Source organism: Berkeleyomyces rouxiae, assembly GCF_048999995.1.
Source record: "Berkeleyomyces rouxiae strain 22BRR77 chromosome Unknown BrBRR77_ptg000002l, whole genome shotgun sequence".
Lineage (NCBI taxonomy): Eukaryota > Fungi > Ascomycota > Sordariomycetes > Microascales > Ceratocystidaceae > Berkeleyomyces > Berkeleyomyces rouxiae.
In genome coordinates this window covers 4,020,233-4,037,009 of record NW_027396492.1, presented here as the reverse complement: position 1 = coordinate 4,037,009, position 16,777 = coordinate 4,020,233, and the positions used below count along the sequence as shown (strand labels likewise).

The following is a 16,777-nucleotide window of genomic DNA, read 5'->3' as shown; positions in this document are numbered from 1 at the left end:
TTTCATGCTGATAATCATCCACATCCAAACCACACCAGCAGCGCTTATAGCCCCTTCATTATTTTGCTCGTAGCCACGGGCGTTGCAGCATAGGTCTCGTGGCTCGGGTTGGGGTCCTGTCAATGCTATCAAGTACGCGCCATGTATGGCCGGGGATACTCCGAGGTGCGGAGCAGCTCCTGTCCTGTTTTTTTTCTGAGTCTGGTGGGGTTCTTGTGATGACATAATCAGTGGAGCTCTTGGGCGTAAAAGAGGGTTTACTTTGAGATCTTGAGCTTCTGAAACTTTGCCGTGCGTCATATGTTGGACCAATTGGTGATGTGTCTTGCTTCACGTTGCTGATATTACGTGTGTAAATTGTTACATATATGCGTGTAGATGGCGCTGTCGCTGCCTCTATCTTTGGGGCTGGGAGTATGCGTCCGAGGCCTTTATCCCACTAAACGGGCACGCTGGGGCTTTCGGCGAAGTCGGCGATGCCTTGTCGGCTTCAGCTTCAACTTCATCATCACTTGCACTCAGAATCTTCTTGCCATTGAGAAACCCTTCTTTCTCAATGACGATTTCCTCGTCGCCCTCGCGGAATTCGTCTGCCTCGCGCACTTGCCACTTGGCAAAGAGATCATTTTGGATCCAAATCACCTTGTTCAAAGCCTTGATTAAGGCCATTTTGCGCTGGATATGAAGCCGGGGATGGGAGAGAATAGCCTCTGTCATGATGTCGCTGATAAAGGCCAAAGTTACTCCCAGGTGGACGTACTCTATATGAAGCGGATGGGCCCGGCCCAGTCCGACGTGCATCATCCTATGGCGCATGAATTAGCCTCGCACACCACTCAAGCATCAAGTCAACGTGCAACTTACGCTACTTTGTCCAGGTATTCCCAGAACTCCATCTGCGATGGATCCGAGCACAGCTTCTGCAAATAAGCCCGCAGGAACATCTTGCGATGCAAAATCTGGGGGCTATCTTCACTGAGATCTTCATTTGCTGGCTCCTTGGAATTGGTACTGTGGTCTGTAAAGGCTTGGGCAGTGATGTCATAGGACAAGAGTTTCTTGTACACAATATTGACAATGGCAGGGATCAGCGCCTTGATGTACTTGGCTCCTGTAATCAGTGCTTCAATATCCCCTGGTCGACAGTGCAAGTATTAGTGTCTAGGTGGTTACATTGGACAAGGTGATGATGCGATGGCTTACGGCTACTGAAATCGAGAAAGCTGTGCATATATTGAATGCGCGCCTCGAGATTGGTGTAAAGATCTCGGCGGTCGACGTGTTTGACGGGAAGCCGGGACGCCATTTTCAAGCGGTCTGGGCGGGAATAATACAGCGGTATTTCAAGGGACCTGGGGCCTCAAAAAGTGACGATAGTGTGTAAGACGAAGTAAGGAACAATGCGCGTTGTTCAATCTGCGTGTCTGAGTAGAAAGCACGGAATAGTCCCAAAGAACAAGCTCATGTTTTCTTAATTTCGAGCAGCAGCTTTATAGCAAAGTCCGGCATACAAGGGCACGTAACATTTCGCAGCGGCAACGCAAAACTCTTGAGAATACAACAATGGCCTGATTTGTCGTCTTATTATGCTCTTCTCAGCAGACCAAATGGCCTGAGAGACGTGCCGAGCAGGGGACAATGACAGGCCACAAAATACCCGGTAGCACAAGGAAGATTACATAAGCATGGCCGAGATGTTACGGAAATTCTTCGGCTGTGTCTGCACGGCATATCACGCCCATTAATGGCACAACATGAATAAAAGTGCACTGCATATCAAGCTGCTACAGATTTCAATCAAGTGCAATACAAGTCGCAAGACTGCTTGAAACTCACTCGCAACATGTACAGGTCGGTATAGGGCGCTGAAACCGCCCAGAGTCGAGAACCTTTCGTCTTTTGTACAAGTGAACTTCGGGCCAATCAAGATATTTCAAGACCCGAGACCCGAGACCCGAGACCCGACTCGGCCCATCCATCCATCCAGCCCATAGCTAACCTATACCCAATCTAGACCGGCTGAAAAGCGAAAACTTGCCCGGGTGCCGTGACGAGACTAAGCAAACCTACGCTATATGGCACAAGAAGGCGAGAGGCTCGAGGTACGAGACGCTTCAACCAAGCTCAGGCCCGATTTCTACTTGCAGTTAAGCCACCAGGTACCACTATGACAGGACGGGCAGAGGGATTCCTTGTTCTCAAGTCCGCCATTAGCTTCCGGAGATACAGACCTAGCCTGTAGAGAACAGGGAAAACCTTTGTGCCATTCCGTCTCGTTTTTTTGTGATCTTGTCTCCCTTGTCTAGGACGCTAGTTGCGTTTTAGTCCGGGCCAGACAGCTGCCAAGCGAACAGGGCAAAAGCAGTAGAAGCGGCATAATTTCCCTCTTCGCTAAGCATATGCTTAATCGTTGCTCGTTTGCTTGAGCTGTCAACCCAAGGTCACAGTAACTACGCAGAATATCGTGTGGTCAAGTATCAACTGTCTGGCGTCATATTGTGTCGGCAAAACATAGATGTGGCTTTGTCACATGGGCTCTTTTCCTAATCTTGAGATCGACACGCAACACAGACAAATATCTGATTCCCTTGCGTCACATACGAACTCCATTTTCATTTTCTCGTCCAACCAGATTGTCCAACTCTTCCCTATTTTCCACTTCCATGCACTAGCAGACAGCGAATGGGCCGAGACACAAGGCAAAAGCTATAGCAGCTTCATATAGTTATGCACATTCAGATAGTTGCGGCGATTGTAACTTGTAAATCCCTGCATCCCATCTTGCATGTCCCGCGTCACCAATGCACAGTGATAAAAAGAAAATCAAGATTGTCTGGCTCCATATTCACCCACATTCCACCTAGAGGTAGTGATAGATAGCGCTTCGTATGTTTACCTGTAGCCACCAAGCTCCCTACTTCATAAATATCAATACAAGCAACCAACTAGTCATTTGCTTCCTTCAAGTAGTATGAAAATCACACTCTTTGCCCAGACCAGGCTTCGGCTGTATCTGGACTACATGCACACATAAGATGTGCCACGAGCTTTTTAGTCTATCTTCTCGTGGCTATCTATCTACGCCCTTTTGGCAGTAGCTGAGATCCATTGAGCTTAACCCCCAGTGGCAAAGTTCACCATCAACAATACCCCTTAAATCGCAAGTTGATCCAATCACCATCTCCCTACCAATGCAAAAAGACCGTTAGCTGCAAAGTTGACAAGTTCGCCGGCTGTGAGGTTTGCGAATGGCTTACATGTATCACATCCCACTCCACACAAATCTACTCCATATTAGCTTCATGCCACCAACTAATCCTTTACCGGTGAACAGTCTTCGCGCGAGAGGGTTTTTCACGAGCCCTCCAAGGCGGAGGAAACAAGGAACAAGTGCGTATGTTCTATTGAAGGGAGGTTTGTTCCACCGTCGGGCGTCACTGGCATTTAAACGTACTCGTAGTTCAAGTTCCTAGGAACCAGAGGTTTCCTTCTTCTCTCAGTTTCTTTTAAACTTGCATAGGCGCTCATGTTCCCGTGCCCCTCCCGATCCAGCTTCTGATCGTCCATGCTTGTTCTCGAAGACTACCTCTGCGACTCACCAATATGCCAACTAACCAAACCCGCCAAGATGGAACTATCATCACAAGTACCGTACTCGTTTCAATATCTAGTACGTCGTGGAAGTCATCGCACTCTGGTTGTGCTCCAGCCACTAACGTCGTGTAGCTGTTGTTGTCATGGTCCGCCTCATAACGCGATGTTTGGTTATCAGAAAACCTGGGTGGGATGATTTAACCATAACCTTTGCTTGGGTACGTTTTGTTACCTCTGAACTACGCGTTTGGCTTTTTCTGAGTTATACAGGGCAACTAACTCGCCTTTGCATAGCTTGGTATTGTTGCGTACATGGTTCAGCTTTTCATTGGAAGATCAAACCATATAGGCTTTCCCATGGAGACACTTTCGTTGGACAACATGACTACGCTGATGAAAGTAACGCTGGGCATTGAAGTGACTTACTACCTGATTGTCTCCTTCATCAAGATTTCCATTCTTCTCATGTATCTCCGGTTTGGTAAGCTCCTATTTCCCAGCCAAACAATACAAAAACTCGTGCTTTCTTTCCAGACTGACCTCCTGGATGCAAATAGCCGTGGATCCGCTGTTTCGCCGTCTCACAATCGGCACTATAATATTTCACTGTGTGTTTTGCGTTGTGTGTCTAATCGTCACCACCAATCAATGCACACCACTCAAGAAGTGGTGGGATATGTCTGGTACCATTGACGGCCATTGTATCAATACAACGGCTTTCTTCTATTGTAGGTCACACAAACCTGACAACTCGGAGATCTGAACCGGCGTGTTACTGTGTAACATGATATTGGTAGTTGTTGATGTTGATATTAACGTGTGTGTTGCTAGCTACGTCATCCATCAATATTGTAACCGACTTTTGGATTCTTGGCCTCCCAATTGCCAGCCTTGTCAAGATCAACCGCTCGCAAAAGGAAAAATATGCGCTCATGGCAGTCTTTGGCGTGGGCTGCTTTGCGGCCATCACGTCTATTATCCGACTAAAGAGCATCCGGGAATACACGCAAGCCACAGACCCCTTCTTGAGTGCCCTAAGTGTAAGACTCATGAGACGTTCAAAGAGTTCAGCGTTCCCTTTAACCTTGCCACTAACATTTCGCTCGCTCCTCGTAGGTCAATCTTTGGTCGATGATTGAGACTAACACTGCCATCATCTGCGCAAGTGTCCCTGCCTTGAAGCCTCTTTTCAGTCCCAGCCGACTCCGTGGCTCGTCCAACTCAAACAACAGCGACGACTTTTCCAAGCCCAACAAGCTCAGTGGAACGACTCATGTCAATAATTCAAGTATGCAAACAAGTGGCAGTGACGAAGTTTACGACCTTGAGCACGATTTTGTTGCTGGTCACTCTGCCAACTTTCAGAGATGTAACTCTATGAAGACATCTCAAAGCACAGAGAAGATGATTCAACATGACGCTTGTTAACTTTTTTATAAATGGATTTCGATATGAAGACGGCCGATTAGGATTACAGAACAATAAAACACGTCTAAGTTTTCGATAACTACAGGTTTTGTTTACCGCGGCATGAACAGCGTGGTGGAATATAGCGCCGTACGTATGTGTTTTTTCTCGGGGGTCCAAGCCTCGGCAGAGAGATTTGGGTAGCATCTAAATTTCAGATTAGTTATGCATTAGCCAAGACCATGTGCTGTGTGGTATCTCTACACTGGCAGCTAGTCACTGGTAGTAGTCGGACTCAGGAAAGTCCGCCCACATTGGGTTAAGATGCCGTTGTGTGTCCCAACCCTAGCAGAATATTTTCTCAAACAGCAGCGACGATGAAAAGTGATCATTCGTTCCAAGGACTCGCATTTTCTTGATACCTTGTGTTTTTCAGGCGCATGTTTGTAAGAGTAGGATATGACGCAGACCGCAAAACTGGCGTATGGGTGGTCATTAACGCTTTAAACCCCAAACTCAGAGCCAGAGTTTCCCATCGCTGATGTCACTCGGAGCCATGCACATGTGGCGGACATATTCGTCCATGATCACGGGCCAATAACAACGGTAAGAACACAAGGAGAAAGGAAAGCATGAATCACACCCCCCCTGACCCTGCGTATACCCAAACGAAGGCGATCTTCAAATCCGAAACGAGTCTCGCAGAAGTTCTACAAGGATCCCAAAGATCAACGCGAATGAAGCGCATGCTCGCTAAGATTTGAGCAGCGTGCATGGCTCGTAACCGAGCACATCACTCTCTCTCTCTTTCTTTCTCCGTCCCTATCTTTGTCTGTCTGTCTGACGGCCGCCGAGAGTTACTTGAGAGACATGGGACTTTTATGTTTGACGTTCGGACATGACCATGATTCGATTATTCCAGAGGGGGCGAAACCGCGATGAAGAGATAGAGTTGTTGTCTCCGTCTGGCTTCCAACTATATTAGTCGATATTGCAACGGTTTTGTTTTCCTTTTGCTTTCCTGTTCGTGTAGCAATACATGGGACGTTTCGAGGCGTTGCGAGCTTTTTATTCCGCAGGGCCCCGCGCGGGAGATGAGCCTGTGGACAACGCAGATGTACGGGACTTGCTGCTAGCCAGTTTGACCAGGTTAGCGATGTCTGTGGGTCACGTGGTTCTCGAATTATCCGTCCAAGTTGCTTTTTTTCTTTTCTTTTCCCGTGGTGATCGTTGGTGCGAAATCGAGGCAGGAAACACAGACCACTCGACATGAGATGGATTGATGGTGGCATTTGCATCGAGAAACGTCGGCCAGGATGCTTTTTGCGGAGCTGGAGCCCCGAGCATAGCTAGAAGCTGTGATTTGCAGCCCGGGCAGCGGTGGGATCAGTGAGATATCAGCGCAGGTTTGGCGTCGAGTATTTTGCGGTGGCCGCTGAGGGCAGAGGGCATGTGCCCTGCTCGGCCGGTTCGCGAGTTTATTCTTCAGGCTGGCTTGACCAAGTCGATGGCGGTCAGAAATGGCAGTCTTTCGTCAGAAATCAAGAGAAACGCTATACGCGAGACTTGCGCTTGCCGCGAGCCGAGCGAGGACGCTGGACGCCCGGCTTCAAGCAGATCTGCCTGTTAGGGTTTGCTGGACTCGCACTAGGGTGCTGGTGTCACCTCAACCCCTGACGAGCGCATCAAGGGACAGAAGAGACGCGTCCCTTGTTTCAAGTGGAAAAGCTGCAGGCTTGTGTGTGGGGAAAATGTGCAGAAGCGGAGGAGGGGGGGTGTAAAGGCACAAGCCAAGCGGGAAGCGGATTTTCTTTTTCTTGTTCCTTTTTCTCTCTCCCTTTTTCTTTCTCCATGTACTTCCAGCATCTGTGCTGTCCTGCGTGTTGTTTATGTATCTGTACTTTTTGCATGTACTTGATCAGGGCTGAATCTGCGCCAAGACAGGCCCCCCCTATTCCATCTGTGTAGTTATGTACTTGAACGTGAACAGCGCGTCAGGTCAGAGCAGGAAAAGAAAAAAAAGAAAAGCATGGTCATGACGTGGGCAGATTTTGCATGGCTCACCAGCTATGCATCTTTGTAACAACCGACTTATTGTTTCCGTCTTCTCTCTCGCGTGCAAGGGCCAAATCCCGCGCGCCTATTTTTGCGTTCGCCTTTTGCTGCGCCAATGACAGCGAGTGTCACTCGAACGAAATTGTCGCTAGCTGCAAGCCGTTTAGGAATCGCGAAAGCGGCATTCCACATGCCGACAATGCCTGTTGTATCTTTCTGCATGGGTTGCTTGCTGTGCGTGCGTCGCCCCCAGCCCAGCCCACGCCAAACGAAGCATCCCTCTCCCTCCCCTTTGCCGGCCGGTTTGTTGCTGTTGTTTATACGACATCGATGATGTGTCCGCCCCCGTTGCCACTGGCGATATTTGCCAATTACACAGACTCAAGTAAACGGCAATACTGCGCATGTGGTACGGTACCACATGTCGTCCAGATTTGGGGGTGCTTGTACTACAGCCACGATCCACCAACCAATCACCCACCGCCAACTGTCCACCAACCACGATCCACGATCCAGCGTCCACGGCCCACCATCTACTATCCACTAACCATGATCCACTATTAACCAACCACGATCTACTACCATCCACCACCCACAACCTCGGCCCTCTCCCTCCCTCTCCCTCTGCTCGGGCTGACTCACGCTTGGCCTGCGGAAAACCCGCTGTAGGCTGAAACCCGCACGTTGTGTTCCAATTTTAGGTGCATGTGAATCTGCAGTAACAAATCACTAGACCAAGTGGAAAGCAACTAGTTACACATGGCTGGCTACATGTAGTTATTTGTTTGTGCTTGAGGGGATGATGAGAGAGTTCCTGCTCCAGGCTAAGGACTGGCTACTCTATTCTGATCCCTGGTACTTGGACATAAACACACGCACAAGCTCCAGGCTCCCTGCTGTACTTCGCCGTGTGTCTGTCTGTCCGCCCCCAAGCTGTCCATCGTGTTCGGCCCCCCTCCCCCCCGCTCGGGTTGACTTCCTTCCTTCAGGCCATGTCTGGCCCAGCCCAGCCCAGAACATCCACCTGTCTTGTCGACCACAGCTACACGGAGTGGAATGGCCTTGTATGGGCTTGCTTCTTGGCCACCCACAAGTTTGAGCCAAGCAACATCCTATCGTCCATGGTTAGAGGTATCGTAATCCAATCCTGCACGTTCCCCTTATAGCACCACCCCCTGTTGATGGGCTTCCCTGATTCTCTACTAACACACACACCTCAATCCTTCAATATCACACATCCTTCGACCCCTGTAACTAGCTCTTCCCTGGGGCTTTATTTGTGGTACCATGTACCGTCTGGTGCTGCTTGTAGAGGTGGGAGCAGCCATCTCAGTTCTCATATTAGAACAGGCACATCTGCCATCTTCCAACGCCGCAACTTGGCTCTTCTTGCTCTTCGTCTTCTTGGAAAGTTCCTTCATTCATGCTGCGTATTCTTCGGTGACGCCTTTTTTTTATTTCCTGCTTTGCCTCTTCGGCCTTCATTCCTTTCGTCTGCCCCCCACTTCTGCGTTTTCTGGTATCTTCAATAACCAGCTGGCTTACACCCTCTTCTATCCTCATTCTTCATTCATACCCAGTGCCCATTTCTTCTGCATTTGTTTGTTGTGTTGTTGGTCTCCCGTTTGTACGCTACAAGTTTCCTAGTCAACCAATCCTGCTGCCACTAGGCTTCCCATTCAAAACATCGTCAACGTACTTCAAACCCCGCCGTTCCTCGTACTGCAGCACCGCCGAAACTTTCCTGGCCTGACGGCCCTTGTTGCGACACGTCTTAAACACTAAGCAACTGGTCCATTTCTGAACAACCTCATCGAATCTTTCGCCATGTCTACTCCCGCCGCCGCCGCCGCCGCCACCACCACGGCCGCTGCTGCCAGTGGCTCATCGACTCTGTCTCCCACTGCTGGCAGTGGAAACGCAACAGCCGATGCCGCCAAGGCTGCCATGATGGCCGCCAAAAAGGTCATGGCCGAGCGCAACGAAGACCTCTCGCACTACCTCTTCATCATCTGCGGCAGTCTCGGCTTCCTGTTGATGGTATGGACCATCGTCGGCGCTTCCCACCGCAGAATCCGCCACATGGTGTGCCTCAACAACGACAAACAAAACTACTTCTCCCGCGCCGGCACCATGGCGTGGTTCAAGAAGCACATCATGTATTCGCCCGTCTTGAATAAGCGTCACAACCGTGAAATCCAGCTCTCCACCGCCATCAACATGGGCACGCTGCCGACCCGTCTGGAGCTCGTCTTCCTGGTTCTCTACTTTGCTACCAACATCGTCTTTTGCTTGATCGAAATCCCCTACTCCGGCGACACCGCCACTGCCTACAGATCGGTTCGCAACCGCTCGGGTGCTCTGGCTGTTACCAACATGGTATGTCCCAACATCACGACTGACTATCCCCATTTGTCCAGTATCGCTGACCACAATTGCAGGTTCCTCTCTTCTTCATGGCCGCAAGAAACAACCCGCTGATTGTCATGATGGGTCTTTCCTTTGACTCGTTCAACCTCCTTCACCGCTGGATTGGCCGCATCGTCGTTTTTGAGGCCCTCGTGCACACCGTCACTCACTTTGCTGCCAATGTTCAGAGCATGCCCTTGAGCGCCGCCATTGACGCTGCCTTCAAGGTCGACTACTTGCTTTGGGGTGTCGTTGTAAGTGTTGCCAAACAAAACGCCTCCCTCCCTACCTGCTCGTGGCCTAGGAAAATAAATGTACAAACTAACACTCCGTGTCCAGGCTACCATCGCCATGACCTTTATCCTCATCCAGGCCTACAGCCCCATCCGCCATGCCTTCTACGAGACCTTCAAGATCCTGCACATTCTCGGTGCTACCGCAGCCGTTGTTGGTGTCTGGTACCACATGAAGATCAAGGACTTCCCCCAGCGCCCCTACCTGACCACTGCCATCGCTGTCTGGGCTTCCGACCGTGCCCTGCGTGTTCTTCGCATTGTGTACAACAACTTTGGCTCTGGCGGCACTCGCACCCTTATTGAAGCTCTTCCCGAGAACGCCGTGCGCATTACCGTCACCCTGGCCCGCCCCTGGAAGTTCAAGGCCGGCCAGCACGCCTACCTCTACTTCCCCTCCATCACCGGTCTGCAGTCTCACCCCTTCTCTGTTGCTTGGAGTGAGGACGCCACCGACCTCAACGCCGAGCATCTGGCCATGACCAAGCAGGATGTTCTTGCCATGAACAAGACCTCTGTCTCCTTCATCGTCCGTGCCCGCACCGGCGCCACCATGAGACTCTTCCAAAAGGCATCTGCCGCGCCCGAGGGCCGCCTCTCCACTCGCTGCTTGGCCGAGGGCCCCTATGGCCATCTGCCCAGCATGGCGTCGTACGGAACCGCCATGATTTTCGCCGGCGGTGTCGGCGTGACCCAGGCCATCCCCCACGTCCGCGAGCTCGTCATCGGATACGCCAACGGCACCGTTGCCACGCGCAAGGTCGTTCTGGTCTGGGTCATTCCCAACCAGGACCTGCTCGAGTGGATCCGGCCCTTCATGACCAGCATCCTCGAGCTTGAGAAGCGCCGCGACGTCCTGCGCATCATGATCTTTGTCACGCGGCCTCGCTCCGCAAAGGAGGTGCACAGCCCCTCGTCAACGGTGCAAATGTTCCCGGGAAAGCCCAACATCCAGACCCTCATCTCAACCGAGGTCGACACCCAGGTCGGCGCCATGTGCGTCTCGGTGTGCGGCCCTGGTGCGTTCAGCGATGAAGTCCGTGCCGCAACTCGCTCACAGCAGCTGCGTAGCGAGATTGACTTTGCTGAGGAGGCGTTTACCTGGTAAAAGGCTAAGATTGGTGGAAAGCCTGCCGTGGAGGCTCACTCTGTTCTTTCTTTCTTTTCCTGACACTATTGTTTTTTTTTGTTTTGTTTTTTTATTTCGATGCCATCTCACACCAGCTCCTTGTTTCTTTTTTTTCTTTTCATGCCTTTTTACTGTCAACTTATATTGAGACAAAGGACTCAATTTCCCGTACCATCTTCATATGTACATATCCCATCAGCTGTATCATTCCCTTTCATATTCACTCATTGTTACGACAGGACCTGCGTTGTAGATGATAAATATTCTTCACTTTCTAGAATTTTGTTTTTCTCCTGTATTGTGACGACACTGTGATCTGTATTGTGTAACCATGTAACCCTCATGCCCAAAGTCAGCTGACCTCATGACCACCTAACCCCAACCAGTCAAACTAACACATCCCTAGCCAGCCCATTCCCAGTATTCTTTTCCTCCGCATGTCGTTGTTGGTCATCAGGCTGGAACCAACCCCAAAACCTATTCTCGCCCTACTTTTTTTCCTTCCCTCTGGCTTTCATATTGGCCTGCTGAAACCGTGACTCCATAATCATCTTTGTCCTCTTGTGTGGAATGTTTGCGCCTTTGTCTTCCTCAAGCCCCTCCTTGCTCCAATCAGCCGACTGACTGACTATCTTGCCCATCCCATCCCATCCCTTATACAAGCATCCAGTTTGCTTCCAATATACGTGCCTTGCTCTCCAAAGAGATTTCATTCACCCTTTTGTTCCATCGACTACTGAAACCCCAAAGACGCAATCAGCCCGTGAACTCGTTACTCCTCGTGAACTTCGCCAACCACCTTGGTCAGAGTCCTAGCAAAAGAAACAAGAAAAAAAGAAAAGAAAAGAAAAAAAAACACACATTCCCTTCAGTTGCTCAGGCCTACTCCTGCCTGGCCAATCTCCTACAGCAACAATCATGGGCCTCAAATACAATGTTTTTCTCAATAACAACACAAAGATCTATCACTGCAAAAAATGCCGCACGCATCTCTCCTCACAAGAGAAGATTATAAGCAAGGTAAGTGCAAGCCTCCCCTTCCCTCCCCTCCCCATGAACCTGTTTCCTTTCCCTCTATGATGGCCGGAAATCTAAAACAAAAATCCTTTTTTTCCCCTTGGTCCTCCAGAGTTTCCGAGGAGCACACGGCACAGCATATCTTTTTGATGTTGTTGTAAACATTGAATACGGCCAGTCGTCTGAACGAGACTTGACTACCGGCCGCCACGTCGTCCGTGACATTCTTTGCCGGCAATGCGGCCTGATAGTCGGTTGGACGTACGACAAGGCGTATGAGCCGCAGGAGAAGTACAAGGAAGGGAAGTTTATATTAGAGATTAACTTGATGGTGTGCGAGTAGTCCACAAGGGCCCCAACATCAACACATGCTGATTTCACACATGTCGGCCTTGTGCCGCCCGCATATTCACAATATACATACATGCTGTTTAATCTAGAGAGCTTGGTGCTAAAGAGTTGATAAATGCCATGTAAATGCCATGTGGGTACAAGTCAATATACCTCGAGTCGGCAATGCCGAGAAAAAAAATAGAGCCTAGTGATACTACATGTGTTCGATGGGCTCCTCATGGAGGAGTTCTTCGACCGGTCCTTCGCGGCGGAGCTTCTCAAACGGGGGGTCAATGATGCCGTTGAAGATAAAGGTGAAGTACACCAGCAGGACAAAGCCAGCCACTTGAAGCCACTTGAAGGATTCCCAGCCCAGCACAAGAGAAGCCATCCAAATGAAGATGGTACGGCAGGTGTCAATGGTAGAACGGGATGTAGCGCTGACAGAGCGAGTAACTGACAGACCAAAGAAATTGAACCCGCTGTTGGTATCTTGTGTTAGTGTCAAGTTTCTCCATCATGGAACAAAAATCAAACGAACGTCACTTACCCGATGCTAATCATGATCAGTACGCTGGAGACCATGAGCTCACGACTCGACACCATTTGTCTCCAGCCCTCTGCCATGTCGAAAATGCCGTTGCGCCCTTCGTCAGTCCGACCACGGAAGAAGTGCATGACAACCATTCCCATCAACGTGACCAGCAGGCCGAAAATGCCCTCCCAGCCGACCACGGTGATTGGGTCGACAGTCGAGTTTGCCAGAATATACTCCTCCAGCACAAACTGTGTGGCAGTGAAAATCTGGGCACCAGCAATGAGCAGAACACCGACGACGGTCAACGCAGCTGAGTTCTCAGTTGGCTTCTCGCCACCAAGAACCTTTTCAATCCCGTGGCGCGTATCGGGGTAAATCGCACCAGCAAGACCAACTGTAGCAACGCCGATGACGACACCGCCCAGAGATATCCACTGGAACAGGTGGAGGCGGTGGTGCAGGAAGACAACGCTAAAGAGGCCAACAAACAAGACGAGGGCACCGCGCGTCATTTGGTAGATGGAGGCAGCTACAAGCAGCAGCCCAACATTCATCAGAGTGGTGCCGCAGATGTCGCAAATCGCGGGCAGCGACAGCAGCAAGATCCGGCGGCCCCTGAGCACATTTTCGGGCTTGGGCGAGATAAGCTCGGTCTGCTCGGTAGCAGCGGGCTCGTCGGCCGCGAGAGCCTGGTATCCCGCATCGGATCGTTTCGCAAAACGGTTGTACAACGCATTCACGCCGATAACGAGCCAGCAGCCCATTTCGCCCAGAAACATCTGGACAGTCTGCCAGACGGGCTGTTCAAGGTGGCGGCGTTTCGTGGGGTCGGTGGCATCGCAGTTGGCTACACATTGCTTGTCCTATAACACAAGACGGAAACGATGAGATATCGCGTCAGTCTCAGACACGGACACGACAAGTACGGGAAAAGAAAGGACGGATCGCGGTGCACAACACAACATACCTGGTACTTTGTGAGCATCGTGTTGGAGACGCCGGTCAACAGCATCATCGCAACGAGCACGGGAACCATCGTTTTGCCCGCCATGTTGAGGCGATATTAGAGCACTAGGCCTATACAAAGCAAAGATAAGAGGGAAAAAAAAAAAGGAAAAAAAGAGCGCTGGATAATAACAACACGGATCGGCGAGGCGGGCAGAGAATATTATTTCTCGGAAGCAAAGGCAGATAGATACTCTTGGTCAATTATCTCTTGCAGCAAAAAGAATGAAGTCACGGACAGGCCTGAGCTTCACGATGCTCTTGATAAGAATGCATTATGACGCGTTTGTTCCAAGATAGGAAGGCAGGTGACGCATTGGTTTGATTGGGCGATAACGAGCCCCTGACGCTTAGTCACGTGACGGATTGTTGGTTGGTTAGTCAGCTTCCGGATTTCAAGTGCATCCTTCAGCTTCCCCTCAATCTCACTGGCTGCTGTCAAAAGCAAGGGAAAACGCGTCAAGTGAAGAACAATGATGTATAATGTATGAATTATGTGTGTGCTATAGCATGATAAAATAATATTTGAAAAAAGAGAACCACTACTTAATGCCGGCGTCTCGTTATTTTGAAGACGAGTCTTTGGTCGACGTCCGTTGTTTCTCGGATGAAACTTTCGGCTTCTTGTCATCGATATTGTTGTAGTGCGAAATGCCTAGCTCTTTGTCGCGGTTGAGCTTGGCGATATCGCGATCAGTCAGCGGGACGCCCTCGACGCCTTTGACGCGCTTGCCCTCGACAAAGATCAGAATGCCAACAATGATGCCGGTGCCGATGCCCATGGAAACCAGGAAGCCGGTAACCCATCCGGGGCGGTCAAACCGGTTCATGCCCCACATGAAGGCCGACAGCAGGATCTGGAAGATGGTGTTCATAAAGTTCATCCACACCAACATGTCCATCTTCCAAACGACGGTCGGCGACGCACGTTCGCCCGTCAGCGGGATGCGGGCAATCGACTCGGGCGGGAACGGGACGGTGGCGCGGTCAGTGTCGGCCGGCCACTCGCTGACATTCTCCGGGCCGACATTCAGCGGCAGATGCTGGGAGCCAGGAAGGCGGAACCACGAACTGTAGAGGCCGGCCAGGCGCTGCAGGCCCACAAACTTTTTCCCAATACGGTACTGCATCAAATACCACAAATCTCTAGTTCGCCAGGGCGCAAGGCCGAAGCCAGTCACGCAAAACAGCGCGTTGATGATTTGCTGGTCAACCTCTAGCCACTTCCGTCGAGGCGAGTTGATGTCATTGCACGAAGGATGGCACATGGCGGGCGCGGCGTTGCAAAGCAGGAGGAAGAGCATGCCGCCCCATGCAATAACATTGAGGCCGTAAACAACAACGAGGAATCCGACAGGGGTTAAAAAGTAGCGCCAGAGGACAACGGAAAAGTGTTTTGTGGACTCCCATGCAGTGTAGGATGGCGGGAAGTGGTAGCCATTGTCGAACTTTGCCGTGTCAGAACGAACAAGACAGTCGACATTGGACGCCTTCCCCTCACTTGAGTTGGACGCAGGCTGCTTGAAGGATTCCTGGGTGCCGGTTACGAGTACCGCATCCTCAGGGCCAGTTGGCGTCTGGGTGGCAGTGCTTGCAGATGCGGTGGTGGGCGTGGTGGATTCTATGCCTGATGGGTGCTCCTGGACATCGGACAGCATCGGGGTCGACGGGCTCGCCGACAGGGCAGCGGACGGCATCTGGCGAATGGTGTTGGCCCTGTCGTTGGAGGTGGTGCGCGAAAACGAGCCGTGGCGCGGGGAGCGGGTGTCGTCGGAGCTCTTGACGCTGCTGCGGCGGCGCGAGGGCGGGTTGACGGCGGAGGAGGCAATGGATCCGGTGGCAGCCATGAAGCCAGGCGGGATGTCTGATTCTTCAAAGGTCTTGGACATGCGGCGGATGGTGGACGCCAGGCCAGACGACGATGGCAGGCGGCTCAGACTCAGCTCAGGAGGCCGCGAGTCGATGGGGACAGGCGTTGGGGTGGCTGGCGCGAGCTGGGGGAACGGCTCGAGGGCGCCTGGGGTGGAAGGCTCGGGAGTAGACATTTTTAGAATATGAATGAATGAATAGTTAAATGAAGCGACAGCGACAGCGGCAACGCCAGTGACAAGTTTATGCGCGTGAAGCGTTGGACGCGAGATTCATGCAACCAGCAGAACAGGACGGGCGTGTCTCTGGTCCAGAGCGTAGATGGAGATATATGCCGGCTTCCAAGGGAAGGACTGAAAAATGCAAGCAAGACCAAGACGCAGCAAGCCGAAGAAAAGAAGGTCGTCGAGTTCGGCAGGCCAAAGACGAAAACAGAATGGGCCACAGGTAATATAATATGTATGTGTGTACATGCGCTTAATCCGAGTCAGTCCAGATGTGAAAGCGAGCGAGGGCGACCGTGCCTGGGTACCCAGGTACGTGAGGGTACCTGCGCGCACACGCATAGCCCGGTTGAGAAACGTGTACCCTGCTTGTACCTGTACACACAAGCCGAGATCACTCGCCATGCTTAGGTCACTTGTTGTCTTTTTCCCCACTAAAGGGGTGGCCTTGACGCTCTCACTTTAGGCCGCCTTTTCAGCAGTGGTTGGCTGACAATTTTTGCTCCCTAAACTCCGAGACGCACGCCAAAGGTCTGACAAACCGGTGCACGCGTTTAGTGAAGAGGAAAAAAAAAAAAAAAAAAAACATTCCCCCCCCCCCAGCATGGAAAAATCCCAAAACCTTCACGGCATATCCATTACCCTATCGATCCCTGTGACACGACCCGCCGTCTCGTCTCGTCTGCCATAATTCCGTGGCACACCGTGAACCCTTATGGCCCCTGTAACCCTACCGCTCCCAGCAGAATCTAGAACTGCGCTTTCTGGCATTTGGATATCTGTACATGGGTTTTTTGGCCCCGTGAAACCGAACCGCGAATCGCATGGAACTTTGGTGCAGGACAACATTGGACAGCACATCCCATTCAGCACCGCTTTTGGCGTTAAGCTAGCTCCGGTCATC

At 51.2% G+C, this 16,777-nt stretch overlaps 6 protein-coding genes across 6 annotated transcripts; 3 read left to right on the top strand and 3 right to left on the bottom strand.

Moving 5' to 3' along the window:
• Positions 1 to 396: 396 nt before the first annotated feature.
• BROUX77_002704 (uncharacterized protein) lies at positions 397 to 1,306 on the bottom strand (the record flags this gene model as incomplete). The annotated part of the gene is made up of 3 exons (XM_073747274.1): positions 397 to 805; positions 865 to 1,135; positions 1,204 to 1,306. The coding sequence occupies 3 exons, from the start codon at positions 1,304 to 1,306 to the stop codon at positions 397 to 399; spliced, it is 783 nt and encodes a 260-aa protein (XP_073607786.1).
• A 2,297-nt stretch (positions 1,307 to 3,603) lies between these two features.
• BROUX77_002703 (uncharacterized protein) lies at positions 3,604 to 5,022 on the top strand (the record flags this gene model as incomplete). The annotated part of the gene is made up of 6 exons (XM_073747273.1): positions 3,604 to 3,670; positions 3,727 to 3,812; positions 3,889 to 4,075; positions 4,152 to 4,322; positions 4,426 to 4,634; positions 4,711 to 5,022. The coding sequence occupies 6 exons, from the start codon at positions 3,604 to 3,606 to the stop codon at positions 5,020 to 5,022; spliced, it is 1,032 nt and encodes a 343-aa protein (XP_073607785.1).
• A 3,861-nt stretch (positions 5,023 to 8,883) lies between these two features.
• Positions 8,884 to 10,866, top strand: BROUX77_002702 (uncharacterized protein; the record flags this gene model as incomplete). Its single annotated transcript, XM_073747272.1, has 3 exons — positions 8,884 to 9,435; positions 9,498 to 9,719; positions 9,805 to 10,866. 3 exons carry the CDS (start codon positions 8,884 to 8,886, stop codon positions 10,864 to 10,866), a joined length of 1,836 nt encoding a protein of 611 aa, XP_073607784.1.
• A 939-nt stretch (positions 10,867 to 11,805) lies between these two features.
• BROUX77_002701 (uncharacterized protein) lies at positions 11,806 to 12,247 on the top strand (the record flags this gene model as incomplete). Its single annotated transcript, XM_073747271.1, has 2 exons — positions 11,806 to 11,907; positions 12,017 to 12,247. 2 exons carry the CDS (start codon positions 11,806 to 11,808, stop codon positions 12,245 to 12,247), a joined length of 333 nt encoding a protein of 110 aa, XP_073607783.1.
• Positions 12,248 to 12,451: 204 nt separating this feature from the next.
• On the bottom strand, positions 12,452 to 13,826 carry BROUX77_002700 (uncharacterized protein; the record flags this gene model as incomplete). Its single annotated transcript, XM_073747270.1, has 3 exons — positions 12,452 to 12,719; positions 12,788 to 13,638; positions 13,743 to 13,826. The coding sequence occupies 3 exons, from the start codon at positions 13,824 to 13,826 to the stop codon at positions 12,452 to 12,454; spliced, it is 1,203 nt and encodes a 400-aa protein (XP_073607782.1).
• A 517-nt stretch (positions 13,827 to 14,343) lies between these two features.
• Positions 14,344 to 15,825, bottom strand: BROUX77_002699 (uncharacterized protein; the record flags this gene model as incomplete). Its single annotated transcript, XM_073747269.1, has 1 exon — positions 14,344 to 15,825. One exon carries the CDS (start codon positions 15,823 to 15,825, stop codon positions 14,344 to 14,346), a length of 1,482 nt encoding a protein of 493 aa, XP_073607781.1.
• Positions 15,826 to 16,777: the final 952 nt, after the last annotated feature.